General features: G+C 39.2%; 2 protein-coding genes across 7 annotated transcripts in view; one reads left to right on the top strand and one right to left on the bottom strand.

Moving 5' to 3' along the window:
- gldc (glycine dehydrogenase (decarboxylating)) overlaps positions 1-11,775 on the top strand; it is a 20,614-nt gene extending 8,839 nt beyond the window's left edge. Inside the window, exons 13-25 of the mRNA XM_044195295.1 lie at positions 607-691; positions 802-843; positions 1,198-1,340; positions 1,969-2,044; positions 4,156-4,281; positions 5,108-5,257; positions 6,067-6,179; positions 6,421-6,562; positions 7,441-7,552; positions 7,721-7,816; positions 7,957-8,129; positions 8,241-8,321; positions 10,648-11,775. Coding sequence (XP_044051230.1) covers positions 607-691; positions 802-843; positions 1,198-1,340; positions 1,969-2,044; positions 4,156-4,281; positions 5,108-5,257; positions 6,067-6,179; positions 6,421-6,562; positions 7,441-7,552; positions 7,721-7,816; positions 7,957-8,129; positions 8,241-8,321; positions 10,648-10,788 — 1,480 coding nt within the window. The 3' untranslated portion in view covers positions 10,789-11,775. The remainder of the gene's footprint in view (positions 1-606; positions 692-801; positions 844-1,197; positions 1,341-1,968; positions 2,045-4,155; positions 4,282-5,107; positions 5,258-6,066; positions 6,180-6,420; positions 6,563-7,440; positions 7,553-7,720; positions 7,817-7,956; positions 8,130-8,240; positions 8,322-10,647) is intronic.
- On the bottom strand, positions 11,088-24,274 carry zgc:114041 (uncharacterized protein LOC574425 homolog). Of its 6 annotated transcripts, none has more exons than XM_044195350.1 (5): positions 24,133-24,274; positions 20,249-20,488; positions 20,020-20,163; positions 17,924-18,706; positions 11,088-14,812 (listed from the first exon to the last, which is right to left on the bottom strand). In XM_044195350.1, exons 2-5 carry the CDS (start codon positions 20,448-20,450, stop codon positions 14,640-14,642), a joined length of 1,302 nt encoding a protein of 433 aa, XP_044051285.1. In that variant the 5' UTR covers positions 20,451-20,488; positions 24,133-24,274; the 3' UTR covers positions 11,088-14,639. The 6 variants fall into 6 exon arrangements, with proteins under 6 accessions (XP_044051285.1, XP_044051286.1, XP_044051283.1 ...); XM_044195351.1 differs by having other exon boundaries at positions 20,249-20,483; positions 24,133-24,269; XM_044195348.1 differs by lacking the exon at positions 24,133-24,274 and adding an exon at positions 23,751-24,126.

Here is a 24,274-nt window from a genome sequence, read left to right as displayed (position 1 = left end):
GCTGTACTTGCTACTGGTGTTAATCTGTCTTGCTTGCTTCAGAGTATTTTAAGTACGTGGGATTTTTTTATGGTTGCACACTGAAATCAATATATAATGTAACAGTCCATAAACATTTTAATTATCAAACAATAGTCATGTTATTAATCCCTGCTTCTCTTAATAAACATGCAGCTGGAGTCTTTATGCCCACTGGCAATCCTTCAAGATCTGGCTTAATTTATTATTTAAAATAAAGGATGCTGTTCCTGTGAAAGCAAGAATATAGTGTGTTTTTAAGCATTGTAACAAATTATTTCTGCAGCAGAAATGGAGTTTCAACAATAACAGCCTTAGTGGCAACACAGGTATCTCTCTTGGCTGCTAAAAGTGGAACATATTATCTTTATTAGTGTCATAAAGACAGTCTGGTATCAAGGCTCAGTTGACATAATCATTGTGACAAACTTAAAAAATGCTTGGTCAACATCCTACTAATGCACTTAATAAGCAGGCTACTGGAGTTCATTTTGCATTAATGTAGTGACATACCAAATATTGGGATCAGAGCGTAATATGCCCTCAGTTAATCCTAATTCTGTCTTTCTGGTTAATCTTTGTCTCCAGTTATCACTCTGAGACCAACATTGTGCGATACATGAAGCGTCTGGAGAACAAAGACATCTCCCTGGTGCACAGCATGATACCACTGGTCAGTACTACCTGAAGTCAAACAAGATATTCAGATTGGCAAACAATTGAAATTCACGTCATGCCATATGTGAGAGTTATGTGGTGGTAAAATGTTGTTTTGTTCCTTAGGGCTCCTGCACCATGAAGCTAAACAGTTCGTCAGAGCTCATGGTGAGTAATTCAATAGATCCTACGAATAGCCACATCTTTAGAACAAATTATAAATCCTCAAACCTAACATGAAGTAGGTTGTCAGGAAATTCTCATCACAAGCGCCACTTACCTTTACTAGTTTTTAGCCATATCTCGTGGCCTTCTTCAGCAGATGGAGTTGCTCAGTTGTCATGGAGATGTTTTTTTTTTTTTTATTATTATCATGTGACTTAAGTATGTAAACAACTAAACCATCTCCATGACAACTTAGCAACTTTTTCCATGGTTAAGTGTGAACCTTCAAGCTTAATCTGAAGATGTTTTGGAAAGTTCCATTTTTTTCTGGCTCACTGCTGTCCTCTCCTTCTTTAGCCAATCACCTGGAGGGAGTTTGCCCACATCCACCCCTTTGTGCCTCTGGATCAGGCAGAGGGCTACCAGCAGCTCTTCAGACAGCTGGAGAGGGACCTCTGTGAGGTGACGGGCTATGACAACATCTCCTTCCAGCCAAACAGGTGAAGCTGCCAAAAGTCATTATTTAACAAATTGAATGCATTTCCTACCAAAACATTGGATTAGAAATGTACATTTTCCCCTTCTTTAAATAATTTTAACCCCTGAAGTCATATGATAATAACTTCATTAGACTAATGTCTTTTAAATGGATTAAGTCTGTAGACAGTCAACTGTTCTGGCCTTAACCTGTAGTATATGTGATTTAAAAAAAAAAAAAAAAAAAAAAAAAAAAAGAACTCTGAGTGTAGAAAAGTGGAAATGAGACCTTATTTGGAGTGAAAAACCAGGAGTGAGCACTTGGATTTTTGTATCTCGCTCTTTGTGTCTGGGACTTTGTAGTTGGTTTCAGACTTGAGTCAGTAGTCAACTGTTAGGAACCACATGCTTCATATTTCAGCTGATAAAACACACCCCCCTCTGCTGCCTATCACCACTTATCAGCAGCGGAAGGTTTATGATTAGCACACCATGCTACATTGGCCTGAGATTTATCATGCTGCTAGCTTTTCATCCCACCTGTCTCTCCCCTTTTGGTAATGTGTGCAGACTGGTCTTTGAACTGTGCTGAGGTAAGGATGTGTGTAGGTGTATAGTACATGACCATGATGTGTTTGCCTTGTCTTCCAGTGGTGCTCAGGGAGAATACGCTGGCCTGGCTGCCATAAAAGCCTACCTGAACTCAAAGGGAGAGAGCGCAAGAAGTGTAAGTGTGCTGCTGTTCAGAGGGAAAAAAAGCCTAACTGGACTGCAGTCATACCAAAAATCAGTGTGAATTAGTGTTATGTGGACGTTAATAGGACTTAATGACACTTTAGGCTTTTATCTGATTCTGTTACCAAACACAAATTGGATTGATTGATTTAAGATTATCTGCACTACAAGTAAACAGTACAAAGGAATGTTACAATCAGAGCCATATGCAGTGTCCCACTGCAATTTAGAGAAAAATATACTTTAAAGGAACATCTTGGGAAATACGCTTATTTGCTTTCTTGTTGAGGGTTGATGAGAAGATCGATACCACTCTCATGTCTGCATTAAATACGAAGCTACATCCAGCAACCGGTTAGCTTCTTAGCTTAAAGACTGGAAAATCCGTACTAAAACTTAAATGTAAACTACAATACGTTTGCCTGTTAACCTCATGGTGATGACAAAACTACAGGAACTCACTACTCCCGTCTAAGAAATAGTCTCACACACATCCCACCGTAAAAGCCACAACCTGTAATTTTTACACCTTAGTTTTAGTGCAGATTAAACAAACAAGAAATAACTTGTGAATAAGTGAGCTTTAGTGAGCTTTAGAAGTGCTGGTAGGCGAATTGATCTAATGATCACTTTAACTTTTAACCTCATCATTTGCGTTACAATTTGCCTAAAGAGAGGATTAAAGGAGCCAAAGCGTGTAAACCTGAGGCTCCTGAAACTCAGGAGAAATAAAAAATATATGAAGCCTCTCTGCTGGTGCACAAACAAAATTCTAAATAAAACTTAAAAGAAGATTAAAGTGCTTCTAAAAGCAATCATTTCACTACTATTCTTAGACGTATATTCTATCATTACGACCACAGTTACAGGGCTGATATCTAAGAATGATTTCTCTATTTCCAATAGTCTCTTTGATTATGCTGACTGGATGCCAACTGACAGAAGTTAATAAAGAGCATAAGTACATAAGCCCTATCAGTTCCTGACAGTCAGGTTTATTGTTCACTGGCTACAACAGGTCACTTTGACATCACAGTTTAATGTGTTTCAGGTATTGGGGTTAGAAATTCCTTCAGTATCCTGATATGTTGAATGGCAGTATTTCGATTACAATGCGAGATAATAAAGACTCATATTAAAGACTGGCTGACTAAAGTATTTTTTTCCTGTACTGTAAATTGGCCTTATTTTTTTTTTTTTTTTTTTTTAATGGCTCCCTTAATAAAACATCTTAGATAGTGGCCTAATCCCTTGAAACAGTCAAGGTCCAAACTAACAACCATTTGTGCAAACAAAGGGGCTGAAAACGCTGTGATCCCATTATAGGCTACCTGCTTCCAAGATTCCATATTTGGAGGTTTTTAAGACACTGTGTTTTCCCAGTGAGTCATTTGTCAATGTTACCCAACCCAAAGTTGTGAAATGTCAGAAGTGTCGCCCTAATAAGGGATAAAATCATTAGTGACCTGCAGGCAGGTTACACATTAGTGCCCGTGGTGGGTGTTGGCCGGAGCAAAATTCAACCAGGAAGAGTTTCAGCATTTCCCCACACAGACTAAACCCTTAAAAGCCCTGCTCTTTTTGTATAAAGAAATTATGTTTATTATTTATTCTACAGTATAACAACAGTATACCTAATATTTTGTGAACATAAGAGAGGCCAAGCCACCACTTGTTTACTGTTTTTTAATTTGAACTTAATATATTTAGGCTTTATGTCTTTATGTTTAAATGTAATGTCTGTCCATTACATTACATTACAAAGCAGCAGTGTTAGATTAAAATTCACTCAAGGAGATTAATAAGAATATTCACCTCTTGCAGTTGAAAGCTTGTTGGTCCGCACACACTCCTTTGGCTTTGATACATCAGCATCCTGTCTTAATATGAGGATGTTCTGTTCTTGGATAATGAGAGGTTATCCTGCAATCAAAGCCTGAATGGATACTGGAATACCATGACGAGGACATTAGTCAAAAAGTGGTTTTACATACACTGAATTAAAAATCCAGGCTACATCAGAACTTCTTCATACTCAATATTATCTTTTTTGCTCCTCTAGGTCTCTGTCCTGCTAAACTGATATTTTTCCTTTCACTCCAGGTCTGTCTGATCCCCAAGTCGGCCCACGGCACCAACCCAGCGAGCGCTCAGATGGCTGGCATGAAGGTTCAGGTGGTGGAGGTGGACAAGGACGGCAACATCGACCTGGCACACCTCAAGGCTCTGGTGAGAGCTGGACTCCACTAATTTTACACGCAAGGATCAATTTACTTGTCACAGGGAGTACTTCTCACCCTGTGAAAACAGCTTCATAATGTTGTATAAGGAGTCAGAGAATGTCATAACCCTGATCATATCACCAGAGGCATCTCAAGTGGGCCTTGAGACTTCAAATCTTTTAAAAGAATCTGTGTTACGAATTTGGGAGTTTGAAAGATGTGGGCATGTACAGACGCTGTTGAGTTCCATTATGTGATTTGTAGGATCCAGTATTTTTGGAGTTTGATTCATACTAGTGACTAAAAGTCAGGATATCTGCCACTGCTCTTTAGACTTCATCAATTTTTTTTTTTGTGTCTTTTATGAGTCGCCAAACGTAACTTTAATAATGCAATGCTACAGTAAATTGCTGGAGTACCCCTTTATGAGTAGGGATATACAATATGAAAGAATTTTCTTTTTTGCAGTCTTTAAGTTTATAGAGATCTGCACGGATAGTCTGTGAGCACTCCAACACTAAACGTATGGTTTGTGTATGGTTTTCCTCAACAGAGCAGTAAAGTCTTAATTTTTATATCTAAATCTCTGCTCTTGTGTCTTAGCAGCTCTTAATTGAATGGTTTTATACAGTAATCAGCAGGTTTTTATGAGCCATTGGCAGGTGAACCAGTTTGTGTTAAACTATTCTCTCTAATTCTCTACTACAGTTGGGGTTTAATTGGTTTGTTTGTGACATTACTTATATTTATCACAGCTCAGAGGTCACAGTTGTGAGTCCCCAACACTCCATAAAGTAATTTTAGTAATAATGATCTTGTCGTCCCTCTTCCAGGTGGATAAACACAAGGCGAGTCTGGCAGCCATGATGATCACCTACCCTTCCACCTTTGGTGTGTTTGAGGAGCATATCAGAGACATATGTGATCTTATTCATGAGAACGGTGGCCAGGTGTACCTGGATGGTGCCAACATGAACGCCCAGGTGAGAGAAGAAACAGCAACATGACAACATGATGTTTCTCTTCTGTGATGGGCAGTAAACTGTGAAAACTGATGGCTAATAGGATAAAGGTTAATAAATGTGTGTTATCATGCTGAAGATAGATAACCTTTGGCCTATATAATATGCAGATGATGTTTTTTTGTTTTGTTTTTTATTTGCCAACACTACCTCAACCAATCCCTGACAGACTTACAGACCATGCCCCCTCTTACTTTTAAGATGCAAACTTCCTCCTCTTTTACTGGTAGAATCCAGTCACATGACTTAAATAACTGGGCACTTTTTCAATAAGATTACTTAAAACTGTTTGCATGTGTTTTGTGTTATTACCTCTCAAGGGCCTAGAACAATGACGTGCTGTGTGATTTTGAGTTGTGCAAGATAGTTGAAGGAAGAACTCCTGAACACTTAATGCTCAAGCTATACGTGTAAATAAATGTTTTTTAATTTGAAATTCTAAATGCTTAATAAAGCTACAACTAATCTCAACTGGCCTTCAAGATCTTAAACTAAGTATTGCCCTAATCCAGAGTTAAATGAATTTGATTATCTGTTGTACACCCATTTTCTTATAAGAGCTTGGATTTAAGGTGTATATAGCAGCAGTCTATATGGTGTGAAATTACCACTAGCCATATGTTGGCAATATTTGGTAATAGTAGTTTGTGTGTGCCATTTTATTTTTTCTGTCCAATTCAGTAATCTGGTTTAAAGGTAAAAATGGTGCCATGATAGGTGAATTTGCCAGCCACTGTGGCCAGCAGACAGTTAATTCTTCTGTTTTCCAGGTGGGTCTGTGTCGTCCTGGAGATTATGGTTCTGATGTGTCTCATCTCAACCTGCACAAGACCTTCTGCATCCCTCACGGTGGAGGAGGACCTGGCATGGGGCCGATTGGAGTGTAAGTCAGAATATAGACTATGAAATTCCAGCACTAGAAAAATGTTTTGTTTTGTGCGTGTGCATTCAAACATTTATGCTAGGGTGCTAAATGTATTGGAATCCTGAAAGGGACAGTTGAGTCTATGCACACACCTGCATGTTTATTCTGTATAAGCAGGTGAACGCCATCAATCAGCAGCACATTTTTTTTCTTTGAAACTGACAGCGTGTTCTAACGACATTCACCTACTCTTCAACAGGAAGACCCACCTTGCCCCCTTCCTGCCGAGCCACCCGGTGGTTCCCATGCATTCGGTCAACACCGGCAGCTCGCTGGGCACCATCAGCGCTGCCCCCTGGGGCTCCAGCGCCATCCTGCCAATCTCCTGGGCTTACATCAAGGTGAGCACAGATCATGAGTGATTCATTGCAATAGTGACATCCAAACAGCAGATAAATCAATTAAAAAAGGAAGTTTACTGATTATGTGAGTCAAAGCCAACAACTCATCTCAAGTTGTAAAACCCCCTGTGTTCTCTAGAAGTACTATGTTAGAGGCAATTGGACTTGTCTTAAAAACACTTTAGTGGCGTCAGTTCCAGTGACTGGTGTGAAGGCATTTAAACCTCTTTGTGTTTTCACATGATGTTGTCACATGTGAGTCCTTAAAGTCCACCTGCCTGTAATGTGAATTTCATGTCAGAGTCACATGAACTAAAGTGTGAATTTGTAATAAGAGTTTTTTACAGCGCCATCCTCACATTTCTTCAAGTGTTGTCATGACATTTCATCTACTGTTTATAAGGAAGAAGTGTTCCTAAGCGACACAATGTGCACATTTTGGACATATTTTAAAGACAAGTAAAGCAGCCGGCCTTCTCTCTCATTATCTCCACAAGTTTTGAAGGCTATAACTGTAAAAGTCCAGCTGCCTTTAATTTTGTACTTTTTAGATAATTTTTTGAGGATGACTGAGAAAGTTCAGACACAACTTTGAAAGAGCATTCTGTTCAAGAACTGAGCTCACTGTCACTGTGTCTTTATCTAAACCAGGATTGTGAAGTGTCTATTCAAAACGTTACATGAACATTTTAGCGAAACCTAAGCGACATGACTGAATGTTTTATCAGTCAGTAGTGCAAAAATGAGATTCAATTTTGTTTTACCATCTGAATCCTTACATAAATAATTAAATGTCCAGTGGCAGTTTTGCTAATCTAATTTTGATTGAAACTCTTCATTTGATCAGTGAAAATTACTAACATCGCTCCTGTGTTCAGATGATGGGATCCAAAGGACTGCTTCACGCTACAGAGGTGGCCATCCTCAATGCCAACTACATGGCCAAGAGGCTGGAAGGTCACTATAAGGTCCTCTACAGAGGCAGGAAAGGTATGGCTGTGAAAGCATTATTTCTATCAATGTATGTTGATGGTACTCTCTACACTTCCAGGGACGCCTGCAATCACTTTTCAAAGAATTTATCCTTCTAAGCAATATAATCCACTCACGTCAAATTTCAAAATGTTCTCCTTGATGTTCTTGTGTTGGTCTGAACAGGTTTTGTTGCACATGAGTTCATTCTTGACGTGAGACAATTCAAGAAGACAGCTAACATTGAGGCTGTTGACGTGGCCAAGAGGCTGCAAGATTACGGTAGGCTTAATTATATACATTCAGCAAGTGTCGGTGCCTTGTTCTAGACATTGAATATACAAGATCATACCCTTTTTTTTTTCTTGGGCTCAATAAAAGTTGATTCTGATTTGTTTGGGTTATTTTGTGTTGGTGTCCAGGTTTCCATGCACCCACCATGTCGTGGCCGGTGGCTGGTACCCTCATGATCGAGCCCACAGAGTCAGAGGACAAGGCTGAGATGGACCGGTTCTGCGACGCCCTGCTTGGTATCCGACAGGAGATCGCAGACATCGAGGAGGGACGGATGGACTCCCGGGTCAACCCCCTCAAGGTACGCTACTATTACCTATTTGCATGAGGTGAAAAGATGCATTACAGCAGCTGATATAAAGCTGGGACACGCAGCCTGACATCTGAAGTCCTCTTGTGTGTTTGTTTGCAGATGGCTCCTCACTCTCTGGCCTGCATCTCATCCTCCACCTGGGACAGACCTTACTCGAGGGAGCACGCTGCTTTCCCCTTGGTGAGTGTCCTCATCTCTCTGACTTCATTACACACTCCCTGCTACAACTTTTCTGCAGTGCTTAAAGAGAAAAAATTGGCTGTCGCCCTCTAGTAGTGAGAAGTAAGAATTGCAATATTGGAATGCTTTTTTATTCCTGTGCAGAGAACAGCAAACAAGTTTTTTTGAAGAAATGTTTTATCCGGTTGGCACAACAGCATCAATTTACAATCTACACTTTTCTTAATATTTGTTTGGATTCTAGTTTTATTAGTTAAATTACCTTTCAAACTTAAAGGTTAAGGCTGTGTTATTCTAACTTATTTTTATTGTCAACAATAAGTATGTTTCAGGTACTTCTGTGGACATATCCTGTAAGTTTTGTGATGCTCGGCCCAACGGTTGTTGACTTTGGTCTGTTTATGTGCTGAGCCACGGCGCTTTTGAAGTTCAATATCTTGAAAACTTTATAGCAATCGGACCTACGGTTTAGGGAGGAGATGTCAACAATGTGTTCTCTAGTTAGGCGGACTTTAGTGGTCCAATAGGCTTTTTTGTAGAGCACACTGAGCTGGACTTGAGAGAGAAATTTCAAGTCATTCGGACTTACGGTGTAAGGGGCGTGGTCTGTTCAAAATAGCATTTTTGATTTGACTTAATTACAGCGCCACCATGTGGCCGATTGGGCTCAAGTTTCATGTTTGTAGCTCATTCCAGCTCACAGGAATTTGAGCCTTAAGCAGCAGACAACTAATAATAATAATAATAATAATAATTAATAATAATGAACCGGCACAAACTTGAACCCCTAATAATGTGTTAGTCTATCAGTCTTTCTACACAGACAATAGTTAGTAAGATCAATTCATTGTTGACACCAAGAAATATAGCCATTACATTAGGTATCAATCACAAAGGCCCTGATTAGCTATTCACAAGCACAGCACCAAACTTGAACTGCATGACAGTTGGCAATGCGACTAGCTGGAGAAGTTCAGTTTGTGTTAAAGTGATTTTTGAAAACCAAACATTCAATGAAGTTTAAGTTGATCAATAACATGTTTTAGAGAAATACGTATAGTTCCTTATGAGCTGATAATATAATATTCTTAAGTGATTAAAAGGTTAATAAAGCTGTATTATTAGGTAAGGCTGATTTTGCTTTTTTGTTTTCCAAGAAACAGATTTCCTGGTAGGTAACTTTGTTCCATCAGACAATGTTGTTTAACTCAGCAAACCTGCTTCTCGGAACAGACTCCTGTCACTTCAAGATGAAAAGTGCTGTGATCAACTTGTCTTTGCAGTGTGACTGTCACACAGTAGCTTCTCCAGAGTAATGGAGGACACTCTTTCCAGAAAAAGACGTTACTGTTGAATGTTTTTAAATGTTTTTTTGAAAAATGGCCATTATAATTTCCCACAGCCTAAGGTGATAAATTGGCTAGGTAAATATTCAGTAAAAAGAAACTGCAGTACAGAAATGCTCGCTTAGTAATTATCTTGGTCACAATTCTTTAAAAAACAAGTCTAAGGGATCCGTATCAAGACTGTTTATTTTTAACTCACAGACTATTGGAATTTTTAGGCAGATACTGATATCTAACTATAATTTATGTGTCTGGCCTCACATTTGAGAAGTTGGAACCAGGGAAAGTTTGGAATTTTTGCTTGAAAAATTGCTAATCGGCTGTTTAATTGTTTGTCGATAGACTTATTAAATAATCTTTTCAGTCCTAACTGAGGTGGTGGAGAAAATCTCAGACACTAATTAATTAGTCGAGCAACAGAAAATGAATTGACAGCTGTTTTGGTAAATCAATTAATCGTTTGATTTAATTTTTAAAGCAGAAATGCCAAGAATTAGCTGGTTCCAGCTCCTTTTAAATGTGAGGACTTGCTGCTTTTCTCTGTTTTATATAATTGTAAGTTGAATATCTTTGGTTTCTGGACTATATATATATAAATATATATATATATAAATATATATAAATATATATATATATATAGACATCAGTTTCCCAGAACTCAGGATGATGTCTTAAAATGTTTTTCACAATTTTCAAACATTTCAGAGACAAAACAAATAATTGGCAGATTTATTAATAGTGATGATCGTTAGTTGCAGCCCTGCGTAAACACAACCTTTTTTTGTAATATGGGTAAACAAGACCCTTTTAAAGATCAGATTCAGAAATATTTTTGAATTCACAGCATACTTACAGGACTTTTTGATTTTGTCACCACTTCTGATAAACTTTGTCCCGTTTCAATGCCTTACAGTAAATCGCTTTGTAATGTCTCATAGCGTAATAAGCCCCATTAAATTGACTCTGTTCTCACTTTCCAGCCCTTCATAAGACCTGAGTCCAAGTTCTGGCCGAGCATCTCCAGGATTGATGACATCTACGGCGACCAGCACCTCGTGTGCACCTGCCCGCCCATGGAGGCTTACGAGTCTCCATACGAGGAGAAGAGAGCCTCCTCATAGATGCTCCCTGTGGTCCAGTCCCGATGTCTGGCCTAAACCTCACAGACTTAACGCCTGTTTGCTCAGTGAAAACGGGCTCTAAACACTACTTGGTGAAATCGCGTTAGCTGGGACAGCAGCATTTCTGTTGCCTGTAAAGCGTGACGCTCATATTTCAGATGTAGTTTAATAAAATTGAGTGACTTTTGCTCGCTTTCTCACAGAATAATCGCCTCTATTATAGTATGTTTGATCAGTTAGATTAAAACAAATCAATAGTCAGAGCTGGAAAAGAGCAATAGCAGCCGAGACTATCCATCAAAGTTTTTTTTAAATTTTTTTTTAATATGATTTCAGACTCTACCTGTTTAACATTAGGCCATATGAATTGTGGTTAATTCCCTCAACCAGAACCTGCAGCACTGCAAAAAGTGTATTAAGTTGGATTTGCCGATTTCACAGTGGAACAGCCCCAGCCGACTTGTTAACGAATGGGTGTCAAAGTCTGTGAGGTGGCTATTGGGACTGGGCTTTGTCCGATTGCACCTATGTTTTTTTTTTTTTTTTTAAACTTTACAGGGGTCATGGGGTTTCCCCCTACTCGAACTCTTCCAATGGACCAAAGGTGCAACTTTTGCTTTTCCACGTCGCAAAATAAGTGCACCCGTCGACACAGAGGCCGCGCCATAACACACATCTGAAATACTGTACTTTAAGTTGAGTACAATTCATTTCTAGACTCTCCAACATCTATAAAAAATGCCCTTGGTGCCTCAATTTCTGTTGTGTAAAATAGCTGCTTTGACTTTCCCTTTTTTTTTTCCCAAATACCTGACAAAAACACAAGTAGTTTGTAGCTTTTTGTTAATATGCATCTGTTGTTTGAAAATGTTGTTGTGACATTTGTTGACTCAGTAGATGAGGATAGTCTTAATGTTAATCTTTATTTTCTAATCTAAACTGTTGTCTGTAGAAAATTATGTCTGTATTAAACATTTTTGTCTCTAAGTGTGTAGTGTTTTGTATGAAGACAGATTCAACTTCTCATTTTAGGCAACACTGCCACCCCGTGGTGACTGGGGGGAGGGCACTTCAATTTCACACAATCTTGGCTTCATTCAGACAAAATGGATCAAAAGATGTGGAAAAGATCTTAAATCGCATTTCCCTGATTCCCTGGTCTTCATCAGATCTTTTATCCCAAATTTCCTCATGTTATTCACACATTAAATATTTCTTTTCTAATGGCTTGAGCTGAATATTAGTTGAATTGACAATTATTTATCAAGAATTTCGATAATCGATTAACCATCTGAGTAATTTTTCAAACAAAAATGCCAAACATTCCCTTGTCTCAAGTTTGGACTGTTGGTTGAACAAAACAAAATCAACATTTTATGACCTCAACCTTTGGCTTTAGTAAACTGATGGGCAATTTTCACTATTTTCTGACATTTTGTAGACCAAACAATTGAGAAAAACAGAACTTGAAAGTAATTGTTGGTTGCAGCCCTAGTAATGGCAGAAGGGCTGCAACTAACAATTGTGTATTTTTTCAACTAATCATCTGGTCCATAAAATGCCATAAAAATTGTTTAAAAAAAAAAAAAAAAGGACATTCAACAAATTTTCACATGAGAAGCTGGAACCAGTGTTTGCTTGGAAGAATTAAACCATTATTAAAATAGCTGCAGATTAATTTTTAAATAAAGTATTTAGCCACGAGGAAGGAGGGCAATGTGAGGGCTAGGGGCTAGATAATGATGTTACATAACTGTACTTGTAACCCCTGAGCAATTTGTACAGCACATACCGCAGATACCTAGAAGACACTACAAATATCCTCATCCTGGTATCAGTTTCATGGTGTGGTGGGCAGCTGAGAGTTTGAGCAGAGCTGTGTGGGAGATGTCTTTAGCAAAAGTTAAAAAGGCAGATAAGAAACAATATAGATGACTGGGAAAGTCAGACATGAGTGTCACGAATTTAAAGCCCAATGATTTTTTTCTTAAAATGCTGGAATTGTAACAGCTAAAATAACTGGTGACATGAAAAATTCAATTCAATTTATATAGCGCCAATTCATAACAGAAGTTATCTCATTGCACTCATTGCAAAAACATTCTTTATATTGAGACAAATCTTTAAGACGAAGTCAGTTAAAACAACAAAAAGGTGCAGAATTAACATGAAGCCATTAATTCTACTTAGATATAATCTGTTAAAACTTCATGAAATGGCTTTAAAAAGTACATTTTTAAGTATGAAAATGAAGTATGAATTGTGCATATGAGAACCAGTATTACAGTACTTTTGGGTTTCATGTTATCTTTCAAAAGATTATTAAGAAAATTCGTGGTTAAAAGTTACCAAACCCCGTTTACTTGAAGACTTTATCTTTAGTCTCTTTTGCATTGGAAGAACCGATTGGACACGATGAATATTTAATAAAAGTCTAGAAAAGCTACACCATGACTGTGACAACAAAATACGCCCTTTAAAGAGCCAGACATACCAGTAACACAGAAAGCCTTGAGGAGCATGGCTCCCCACTGCGGCCTGACCCACATGAGGTTTACAGGAGTCCTACAGCTTCAAAGAAAGCAACAGCTTAATATTATTTCTGCTTTTTCCTAAAATATATTGTCTTACTCAGAAATATTCTTACTTTGCTGTAGGAGAATACAAACGAAGCCTCCTTCCTCCTCCCGCTGACAACTTATTAAAAAGTCAACAGGCTCTATTAAGAGGACAAAAAGATTAATGTGCCTGAATGATTCCTTCATGATTCCATCATTTCATGCATAGATGCAGTAGCAACACAGATAAAAGGATAAATCTGATGATATTCTATATTTTTCTTATTGCCAACAAATCCCATGAAAAGACCAAAACCAAAAATTAGGCCTACATAACAAGTATTACCGAATATATCTTGTTCTTCTGTGCCATAGAGCTCCATTGTTGGGTATTAAAAAACACAATGAGCCAGGAACAAACAGTACAGAGTATTGAGAGACAGATTTGTTGTTGGTTTCAGTCTTTTCATGGGATTTACTGACAATAAAATATTGAATATCACCAGCCGTCTCCTTTTACCACTGTCACAGTGGTTCTACGTGAAAATCATTCTGTTCCCCTTTTTTTAAAACCACAAAGAAACTGAGCTGACACTAATTACAATCAGTCCCAAAACCTGCTTAACGTGTGCCATTTAGAGACAAAGCTGAGTCATGAGTGAATGAATGAGTCATGCAAGAGGCATTTAAAAAAGTTTCCCCAGAAAAAAAGGAAAATGTCTTTTAGTCCGTAATGTAAAACAGTTTCCTTGTTAAAACCATTTTCTATTAGTTACATTTTTTAAATACCTAAAAAGGTGTGTTAACACCTGCTGACAATCTTGTGACTCAGAGGTAAAACACAAAAAACCCTGCTACTTCCATTTGTCAGCCTCTTAAAGTCTGTCAATAGGGTCAACTACTAGAATGTGAATTATTTAAAAAAGCATCATAACCGATACATAATAATGGCGGAAGAGGCTGTAAATTTAAAGTTGCCTCTCAGTAGAATGAGACACAACCAAACTTTGATGCTCACACGTCGCCATAATAAAAAACACAAGGAGGGCTTACAAGCAATAATGATAACTCATTTGGCTTAAAAAGGACCTGGGCTGTTGATTGACAGCGAGACAGACCAATCGGTTTGTGTACGCCGGTGTTCTGCTGGGACTGACAGGGTTAATGACCTAAACCTGCGTCACAAGTCAAACTACCCAGCAGTTGGCATGAGATCAAACACTGGACATGTCCAACAAATGTCTTTTTGGCACCTCAAGTTCATTTAGGAAAAAATCCTTATGTAACAGAGTCTCACTTGACTTTTCCTACTTCCCAGTCGACTGCCTGATGAACTTCATCCTCCACGTCTTTTCTCCTCTGAACAAGGCGGTCGACCAGGACGACAAACACTGCTGATGAAATGAGGCAGAGGCCTGAGAGGTAGAAGGCAGCGCTGTAGTCATGCGTCTCGTCCACCAGCCAGCCTGCACAAGAAACACAAAACAAGAAACAGAAGATCACAGTGTGCCAGGGCTGATGAATAAATAAACAGCCATATCCATTCCTTCAGGAGTATGTAGACCTGCAATAAGAACTTTGTGCTATGTCAGAGTTACCTGTGCTTGTGGATTAAAAACTTTTACAAACATACTATATCATATGTTCCTTCTTAGATGTGTTTTCTGGGGAAAATATTTCCCTTATATTCATTACAGAACATTTATCAGAAGAAATGTGACCCTGTTAATGTGAACTAATCATCCTAGTACAGGCTTTGTCTTGCGCTGCAGGTCATTTTATAAGAATAGCAGTCACTCTGAATTGAAACAAGTGCAAAGCTTTCTTCCTTTACAATAAATGGAAATGATCAGAGATTCTGATATTCACAAAAACAGAATTGGCCAGGCATTGATTATTATACTTAATATACCACTCGCTTTCTGAGAACCACCTACTTAAATGTCTATAATGTTGCATAGATTCAAATATCGAAAAAACAACCTGCACAAAGAGATCTGTACTTTTTTTAATGTAGAACAAAAACAAGACAGAGTCCACAGCCACGCTAGCAGCTCTGTAAGGCTGTACATACTGCAGTGCTTTGAGCTAAATGCTAACACCACCCTGCTAACATGATCACAATGAAAATGCTAACATGCTGATGTTTAGCAGGTATAATGTTTACCATGTTCACCATCTTAGTTTAGCGTGTTAGCATGCTAACATTTGCTAATTAGCTCTAAACACAAAGTGCAGCTGAGGCTGATGGGAATGGCATTAGTTTTGCAGGTATTTGGTCAGAAACCAAAGTGTTGGACAGAGTGACATTTTGACCTGATGACTGCACTAGATGAAATGTTAAGGGATCACCAAAGTTACTACAAGTGATCCTGATGGGGAACATGAATGTGCGTACCACATTTCATGACAGTCCACCCAACAGTTGAGACATGTCACTCAAAACCACAAATGTCAACCTCATGGTGGCGCTAGAGGAAAAGTCAGGGAATCATCCAAGTCAGTAGGAATCATCCTCTGGGGAGCATGAATGTCGGTACAAAATATCATGGAAATCCATCTGACAGTTCTTGATATTCCAGTCAAGACCACGTGGTGGACCAGCAGACCGACACTGCCTACCAGAGTCTCACACAGCTCGCATGGCAAAAAACATGGTTTGGGGGTACTTCCCTGAGAAAATCTGTCTAAAAACTATGCATTTTTTAAATGTCATTTCAGACTATTATCATTCCAATATTTATTAAAAAAAAAAAAAAAAAAAAAAAAAAAAAAAAAAAAAACACACCGGTTGTAGTTTTAGACCCAGACATTAGCAAGAAAAAAACAACTGATGAAGTAAGCACAATGTCCTGAAGTAATCCTTCACATTTTTGTGAGTGGTGCCAAAAAAAAAAAAAACTAAAAAAAAAAAATCACAAAATAACATTGGTTAAACAAGGCCTATAGTGAAGGGATTCAACTGCGATGTGCTCATCAAGCCACTAACCAGCTGTAGGGCTGGGTATCGTTAGGACTGTATCTGTATCTTATCCATGCTCTTATTGGCCCGGTTCTTTATCATTACTAACTAATTGTTTTTATTTTTTTTTTTATTATCATTTTAAAAAAGAAAAAAGGAAAAAAGAATACATTCAGAACAGGATAAGAACTGATTTATATTTTAAATATAACTCAATATTGTTTCTAGAGCAGCAACAGTAAAGTTTACAACAGCAAAGTCACTTTGCACACTCAATATCATCTCACTGGAGACAAATCTAAATAGTCAGTAAAATAAATGTATTTGTGACAAATACTGAGTGGTTTGGAAAGAATGAACACGGACATCAGTCAGTATCAGTCCTTCCTCCTGTCCTTTGGAGGGGGGCTGGTTTGTCTCAGCCAGCAGGAAGTTTAAAAGAATTTGCCATATTTTAAGAGTCGTGGTAAACTAAACTAAACTAAACAGTTAGGCAGCATACAAACAGCCTTCGTTTTAGCTTGTAACAATTAGCTTAATAAGCGCACCGTGCTGTAGTAAAACAACAACTGCGGACAAAGCAGGTGGAAATCTGCTTGAGTAAAACATTACCTTCACCTGGTTCGTCTCCACTGTGGCCCCCCCCCCTCTCTGCTGCAGGAGCTGAGCCACGCCCTCAGTCAAACAGCAGAGGCTCGACCATAAATGACAGCTAATGACTAAATACTTAATATTTTCTTAATAAACATATAATTAGCTATTTTCAGATCTAAAACCAGAGAACTTTAAGCCCTGTGAATGTGTCCGTTGCCTTGAAATGCCAAATCAGATTCTTTCTTTGATCAGATATTTGCTGATCTAAATCAGAAAACCCTTTCTAACGTTAGACTGTATTCGGTTACACTTTATTTTACAGGTCTGTAACTTCCTTATAACTTCCTTGGACATTTCATAGAAACACCTATGTAATTTGCAAAGCATTCAAGTCAACATATATGGAGAATAGTTCTCTTTTATCTCCTCCATCCATAAAAGAATGATGAATGAATATTTACTTGGGTTTAAAATGGAGCAGTTCTTCATTGAAATTCCTATTTTCCCTATAAGGAAATTATTCTTATTACGAATAAATTAAAAATAACAATAAAGCCTTACCCAGGGTTTACTGAGGCAAAAGTTGTTGTTTTTTTTTGTTTGTTTTTTTTTAAACAGTGATGCACTGAGCAGCTTTCTAATTTAGATTTTTAGCGTAGTTCTACATATTTTTCTCTTTGCTGTGTCCTTATATGGTCCATTTCTTGTCCTGCCGTGATGCCTTATTTTCCTTTGGGCATCAGTAAAGTGATATCTTATCAAATAAAAAAGGGGTTAAAGCATGTTCATATTCGCCAAACTAAGGTACTGGCACCAATGTCGTTTTCAGATGATGCCTTATGTGTGTGTGCTTCTGTTCTACACTGATCATTGTGATGCCTCATTTATAGTCCCAAAACAAACACAGAAGCATGTGAGTGATAATCTTTTTGCATTTCTTTTAAACTCGTTCACCTGTGGCTGTATATTCTGTCTGCCGCATTTGTTTTTCTACCAGACGATCTAAACACAGACTGCTCACCTGCAGCAGGTGGACCGACGAAGCCGCCGATGCTCCTGAAAAGCATGAAGAGCCCCAGTCCGTTGTCGAACCCCTCCAGGGTTACAATGTCCACGATGGAGGTGACGTGAATGGCCACCACGCAGCCGAACAGGAAGCCGTAGAGCGAGGCAAACACCAGGATGGCCCAGTAGTTGTGGCTGATGGGCAGCAGCAGGAGCACCACCCCGAGCAGAGTGACCACCATGGTGAGCAGCTGCAGGTTCCTGAACAGCCTCATGTTGGCTATCCACCCACAGATCAGCCTCCCCACCAGGTCTGCCAATGCCAGGACAGAGAGGATCAAGGCTCGCCAGTACGTATCCATCCCCAAACTGCTGGCGAAGGGCACTAGAAAGAGAGGTGGGATGAAAAACCCTGCCGCCGCAAAGATGGCGAACAGGATGTAGAGTAAAAGTTCAGGTTTCCTCATCAGGGAGCACTGCACGATAACCTTCCTCTTTGGTGGAAGCACAGCGGCATTGCCTTCTAGACAGTCTTGGGTTTCCTGTATCGGGCTCGGGACTGTCTCCAGGGGTCTCATGAGTGCGCCGCAGACACACAGGTTGAGCTGAAGGCCTCCGATGATGAGCAAGGTGCCCTGCCAGGTGTACGTCTCAATCAGCCACTGGAAGAAGGGGCTGAAGATGAAGGCGAAGACGCACTCCCCCGAGCTGGCGATGGCGTAGGCGACGGGACGCCACCGTACAAAGTAGTGGCTCACCATGCTGTTGGCGGGGATCCACGACAAGGAGATGCCCATTCCTGGAAACGGAGGATGAAAACCTTTGACCTAATATTTCCTTGGAAGATTGGCGTCCTCTGATAATGTTTCAACCAAATAAAAATGTGGTCACCTCAGATTTCTGTAAAATAATTATTAGGTGAAAACACACAACATGTGCAAGTGACGATTATTTTCATTGTCGATTAACCTGCCGATTATTTTCTCAATTAATTGCTTACATTTTTTTGTCTATAAACTGTGAGAAAATAGTCAGAAATGCCCATCACAATTTCCCAGAGGCCAGGGTGGTGTCATCAAATAGCTAATGTATCCGTCAAACAGTCCAAAGCCGAAAGATTTTTAGTTTAATATCATATATGGAAAAATCCTCACATTTGAGATGCTGGAAACAGTGCTTTTTTTTGCCTTTTTGCTTAAAAAATTACTGAAACAATTAATCAATTATCAAAATAGTTACAGATGAATTTGGTGTAATAGATTAAATCGACTAACCATTTCAGCTCAGCTTTCTCCTTCTGTATCCTCAGGAAGACATTGCTTTTACTGATAGAACAGATGGGAGTCACGTTTATTGCACTCTGCCTTTGCATAAGCAGCACATTTGTCTGGCTACATGTTATTCTCTCACATCGCTGCACCCTACACTTTGCAAAATGCTGTTCATACATCATAAGTGGCAAACATGGATCATTCTTGGTTTAAGAAATATCTTCTATTCCTACTGTGTGAGGGCCAAGTATAGTTTTTGTGTGTTGGCTGGTGAAACCTACACACTGCCTCAGACAGCTGAGAGAGGGATCTATTCTTCTTGGCTTCTGTTCTGAATCACTGCCTTCAAGCTCACAGTCCTGACCATCATCTACCCAAACCACTCAATCCGGTTGCTTTTGCCCCTATCGACCTTAAGCACTTTAAATAATGGAAAGGGAGATGTTTAACCCATCAATTTTACTTATTTAGAGATTCATGCATGGGACCCCTTAAAATGAAGCAGTGTCTGCTTGCAATCTCCTCTAAACCTCTCAGTTTGTCATTTGAATAACAGTTTAGAGGCCTGGAAAGGTAAAATTCAGAAAACAAAAACAAAGTTCACATAAGAGTCAAGAGAACAAAAGGATCTAAATTTGAGTGACAGAAAATGTCTTTCTTTTCTGTCTCATTAATCAGCTTGCGAACCCAAGGTTCCACTGCAGTAGACCAAATGTCCAACAAGTGTCTCATTAGGTGGTAGATATAATTTGGCATGGCTCAGACTAAAACTGCCCAAACAAAGCGAGTGAAAAGAGCGGCCATGCTTCCTGGACTTCAGAGTATGTCCTGAGTGTGCTACCTTGCAGGACGCCCATGGTGAGGAAGAGCCAGGGCAGACTGAGGTCCAGAGATGCCAGCAACATCCCCGAGGCTGCCAGCAGGCCTCCGACTATGATGACCACTCTCTGAGAAAACTGTGCGGTGAGCACACTGGCCACTGGAGCTTAGGAGAAAATGAAAAAACACTGTAAAAACATCTGGAGTTAAAAAAACAACTGAGAACGTCAAGCTCAAAACCGTATCTTTACCTCCTAGGTGAAACATGGCAATCGTAGTGGAGGTGACCCACGAGGTGGTGCTGGCCGGGACTCCAAAGTGACTCTGGATGTCCAGGAAGAAGAGGCCGAAGTTTTTGAGGACAGCAGCAGTGAGGCCCATGATGAAAAAGGCTGACACGACCACCACCCAGCCGTACCCCCCATCAGGAGGTCCGGCTCTCCTGGACTTCATCTTCACCAGCTACTCTGCGGGCTGCTGCCCCACCTGTGCTGAATGGTTGTCATGCAATGAAGTGATAAACCTCGAGGGTTCATGAAACTGAGCATGCAAAATACACACAGGCACATAAAGTAGCAGCTGACAGAATCTGTGTCAATCAGATTAACATTGGTTCTGGTAAACACTATTTTTTTGTTTTCAATTTAAGAAGAAGTTGTGTTGACTAATTTAAAATTGTCCCTAGAGTTTTGTGAGATTGGAATTAGTCAGTGACCATGCAAACAAACACACTAGGGTCATTATACGAAAACGTGCCATTTCCCACTTTTAATGTTTGATTTTCAAAGTACTGTTTTGAAAATCTTTAAGCCCTTTTTTGGATGAAGTAGATCCTTACCTCCTTCCTTGACACATCAGTAACAGGGTTGACAACAGTTACTGTATTTGTTATACCGCTTGTTTGAGTTACAGTTATGGTTGTAATGGAGTCTTAATTGGACATTCATAAACCTTTAATTCAACATGACTAATTAGCATATTTTGTAGAATGCTCTATTGAGATATTTTAGCATAAAAATTATGAAAAATGATGATGATTCTGTGGATGTAAATGTAAATCAATTGTTTTATTAAAACATTAACATTACATTGCAATTAAATGACCAATTGAACATGTTTGGCCTTAACAGAATAAGCAAAAACCACTAACGATCACTTACTAAAGGCCACTATAAAAAAGTAAAAAAACAAAATGCAGATCATAGATCGAGTGTGTTGTAACATGGAGGAAGTAAACTGGTGAAAAATCTTATGTCTAGAGAAATTGGGTTTAAAGATTAGACACATATCGACATTTCAGAGTGGCCATTTCCTGATTCTATCCTGAAGGTGAATGGTGATGCAGTGATTTCTTTTGTTAACCATTCCCGCCCAGCAGACAGTCGTTAGTCCTCAACTACGTCCACAACAACGTTTTAAGTACTGGCGCTCAGGACCGGAGCAAAAGGAAAAGCTAACTGTTGAACATGTTTGGCCTTAACAGAATAAACAAAAGTCAATGATCACTAATGATCACTTAATGTAACATTCCTGTCTGCCTACCCAACAAGTTTTGACCAGATGTCTTTCCGTATTTCTACGTGCCGTGCTGTCACATTAAGAGGAGCAGGAATCAATCTTAAAATGTCATCAAATATGTACCAGATGCTGTCCTCACGGGCTGGCCAGAAATATCTATTCGGGCCAACACAGTGCATGCACTTCACTTGGGCATATCCTTCATCTTTTGCCACGATGATTCCTGCGTAGATCTCCTTGTCATGTCAGGACGCACCATTTTCCGATAATCTGGTCGTCATTCCAGTCGATCTCCTGGGGTCCCTGAAGTTCTTCTGTCAGGTGCTCCTTTGACTGGATTGGTTGAGGTCTGGTGTGCTTGAGGTAGCTGACAGTGGAGGGAAGGTGAAGTGGTCAGTGTTGAAACATGTGCAGGACAGGTTATTCAGTGACGTCCCTGGAGATCAAGTGGCCTTTTCTGTTGGTGACCACTTGGTGTATTTGCATTGTCCCAGGGACCGATGGGATGTTTGCTGGAATGTTACGGTATGCATCCACAATATTCTTGGTTTCCACATAAAAGAGCTTCACTGTGGTGCCAGTGGTCAGTAGTGCTCGGTAGAGTGTGATGGCATCAGGGATGTCACGCCCTTGACTCACAAGCTGATCTGCCAGTCTTTTTAACACTCCCCCAACACCATCAGGAGCACCCTTACCGTGGCTCGCTTCAAAAAAATTCCAGGTGCCACTCTGAAAGCCCCTCTTGCTCAACTCAGTACTGAACAGGAAGAAATTACCTTTCTGTCTGTACTGAGTACAAGGGCCATCACTGAATTTATTACCTTCTCATAATAAAAATAATAATGACTTTTGGTTTATAAAGCACATTTATAAAACCCAATGTACTTGTGTGTATCAGTATAGATTAGTAACCTCAACACATTTTAGCCTACCTATCAGTAGAAAAAAAAAAAGGGGTGAAAACTATAAAAACATGTATATTATGTAAATACTATTAAGAAAAGTAGGTCTGTTAAAATTCATCCAGGTCATAGTTATCCAAGAAGGGTTGGCTCAGGGGTGACAACCCCACAGAGGTTAAATACCTGGCACTCCCCATCAGTCATTTAGAACTGAAGAAAACCCTTGGATGAGAGGCAATATCTTCAAATACGGAAGTACCAAGTCCAGTTGCCCTTGATTTAACCCTTCTTGGGTATACAACATGGGTAAGACACACAAAAGCATACTTGCGTCAACCCTGTTACCCTGGAATGGTAACAGGGTTGACAGTAACAGGGTTGACAGTAACAGGGTTGACGAAAAAGGTTATTGGCGGCCATTACTAGCCATGAGGTATAGGTAATGACACCACATTACATGCCTTAATGAGAGGCTTAAATGTTGTTATGTATGTAAATTTTGTGTACAAATAACTTTTTAACGTATGCTTTTCTGGTAACAGGGCTGACACAATGAGCGTGTCCCTGTCTTTCAGACATTACATAAACTCATTAAAAAGAAAATTCATTAAAAAGAAGAGAACACTTACTTATCTTGTACCATCAACTTCATGAAAGGCAGATGATGTCACTTCCTGGAACTGATGCAACTTTTGGAACAGTCCATTATCTTTAAAGAGGGGTTTTCATAAAAAGTAACAGGGTTGACGAGAACCTAGGGACCCGACTAAATTGTATTTTTTTTTTTTTTTTTTTTTTTTTTTTTTTTAAATTTGACACATGTTAAGAATAAAATCCATTCATGACTAATGAACTGACACTTAAGGCTTTATAGAAGTATATGTTTTTTTATGATAGTTTGACTTTTTTGGCCTCGATAGCAAGTAGAAGTAGAAAAATCATACTGAGGGACAGGCCATTTTCAACATTTCCGCAAGATGCTTTGCACAAAAATGTGATTAAAATCCTTTAAAAACAAAAGAAACAGAAATTAATTTATTCTTATATTTTGAGACATATTATGGAAACTAAATTATAAAATATTTAATTTGTTTCATGGTTTAAGATTTACAGAGCTTTTTTTTCCTGAGGGACACAAAATGGCACGTTTTTGTATAATGACCCACTAGTTCAGTTGTAACTCCTATTTATGTGGAATTTTCCACAAATAAGCAAAAAATAATTTTGGCTACATAAAAACTGAGTGAACAAAGTGAACATTTTAAGTAAGGTGAGAGATTTGGACTGCATTCCGGATGTTTGGTATTTCTCCGCACAGGGATATTAAACGTACCTTGGGCTCTTCTTATTAAAAACAGCTAAAAACAAACGTAGGATGTCGTCCAAGGTAACTCTCCAAAGTTTTAAACAAAAAAGGTTATTTAAACCTCATGTTTTTTAAAAAAATTTTAAAATTTCTCCTACAGTCCTTCTCCCGGCTTCCCCAACATATCTCTATGTCCAGCACTCTTCTCCTTTTGTACTGCGGTGTGGTCGCATCTGCGCCGTGAATCTCAGCGCGCTCTTATTCAGAAGATTAAGGTAATCGCATTTAAACAATGAAAACGCGGGGCCGATGCCAGTTCACACCACAGATTCACGACGATTCGAGTAGAAACTTGCAACTACTTGAAAAAACAATGTGGCCTGCAGCATTCACAGCTGTGAGCTATTACCGTTATGGGTGAATCCGACGTCCATCGGTCAAACGTCCTCGGCTCTGATGAAGCTGCAGCCAATCCGCAGCGTGCTCAACGTCCGGATTTCAAAATAAAGCGTCGACATTGATGTCATTTCTGTTCAAAGTTACTGCTTTTG

The sequence above is a fragment of the Siniperca chuatsi genome, linkage group LG5 (assembly GCF_020085105.1).
Source record: "Siniperca chuatsi isolate FFG_IHB_CAS linkage group LG5, ASM2008510v1, whole genome shotgun sequence".
Classification (NCBI taxonomy): Eukaryota; Metazoa; Chordata; class Actinopteri; order Centrarchiformes; family Sinipercidae; genus Siniperca; species Siniperca chuatsi.
The sequence above is the reverse complement of the archived record's forward strand: the minus strand, read 5'-3'. Positions and strand labels throughout refer to the sequence as shown.

Bases quoted from the DNA above. Each gene is read 5' to 3' on its own strand.
- zgc:114041 (XM_044195350.1), bottom strand. From the start codon at position 20,450: ATGAAGTCCAGGAGAGCCGGACCTCCTGATGGGGGGTACGGCTGGGTG. The intron at 18,707-20,019 runs GTAGCACACTCA...CTCCGTTTCCAG, and splicing joins CACCATGGGCGTCCTGCAAG to GAATGGGCATCTCCTTGTCG. The intron at 14,813-17,923 runs GTGAGCAGTCTG...TTTCTTGTGCAG, and splicing joins CGTCGGTCCACCTGCTGCAG to GCTGGCTGGTGGACGAGACG.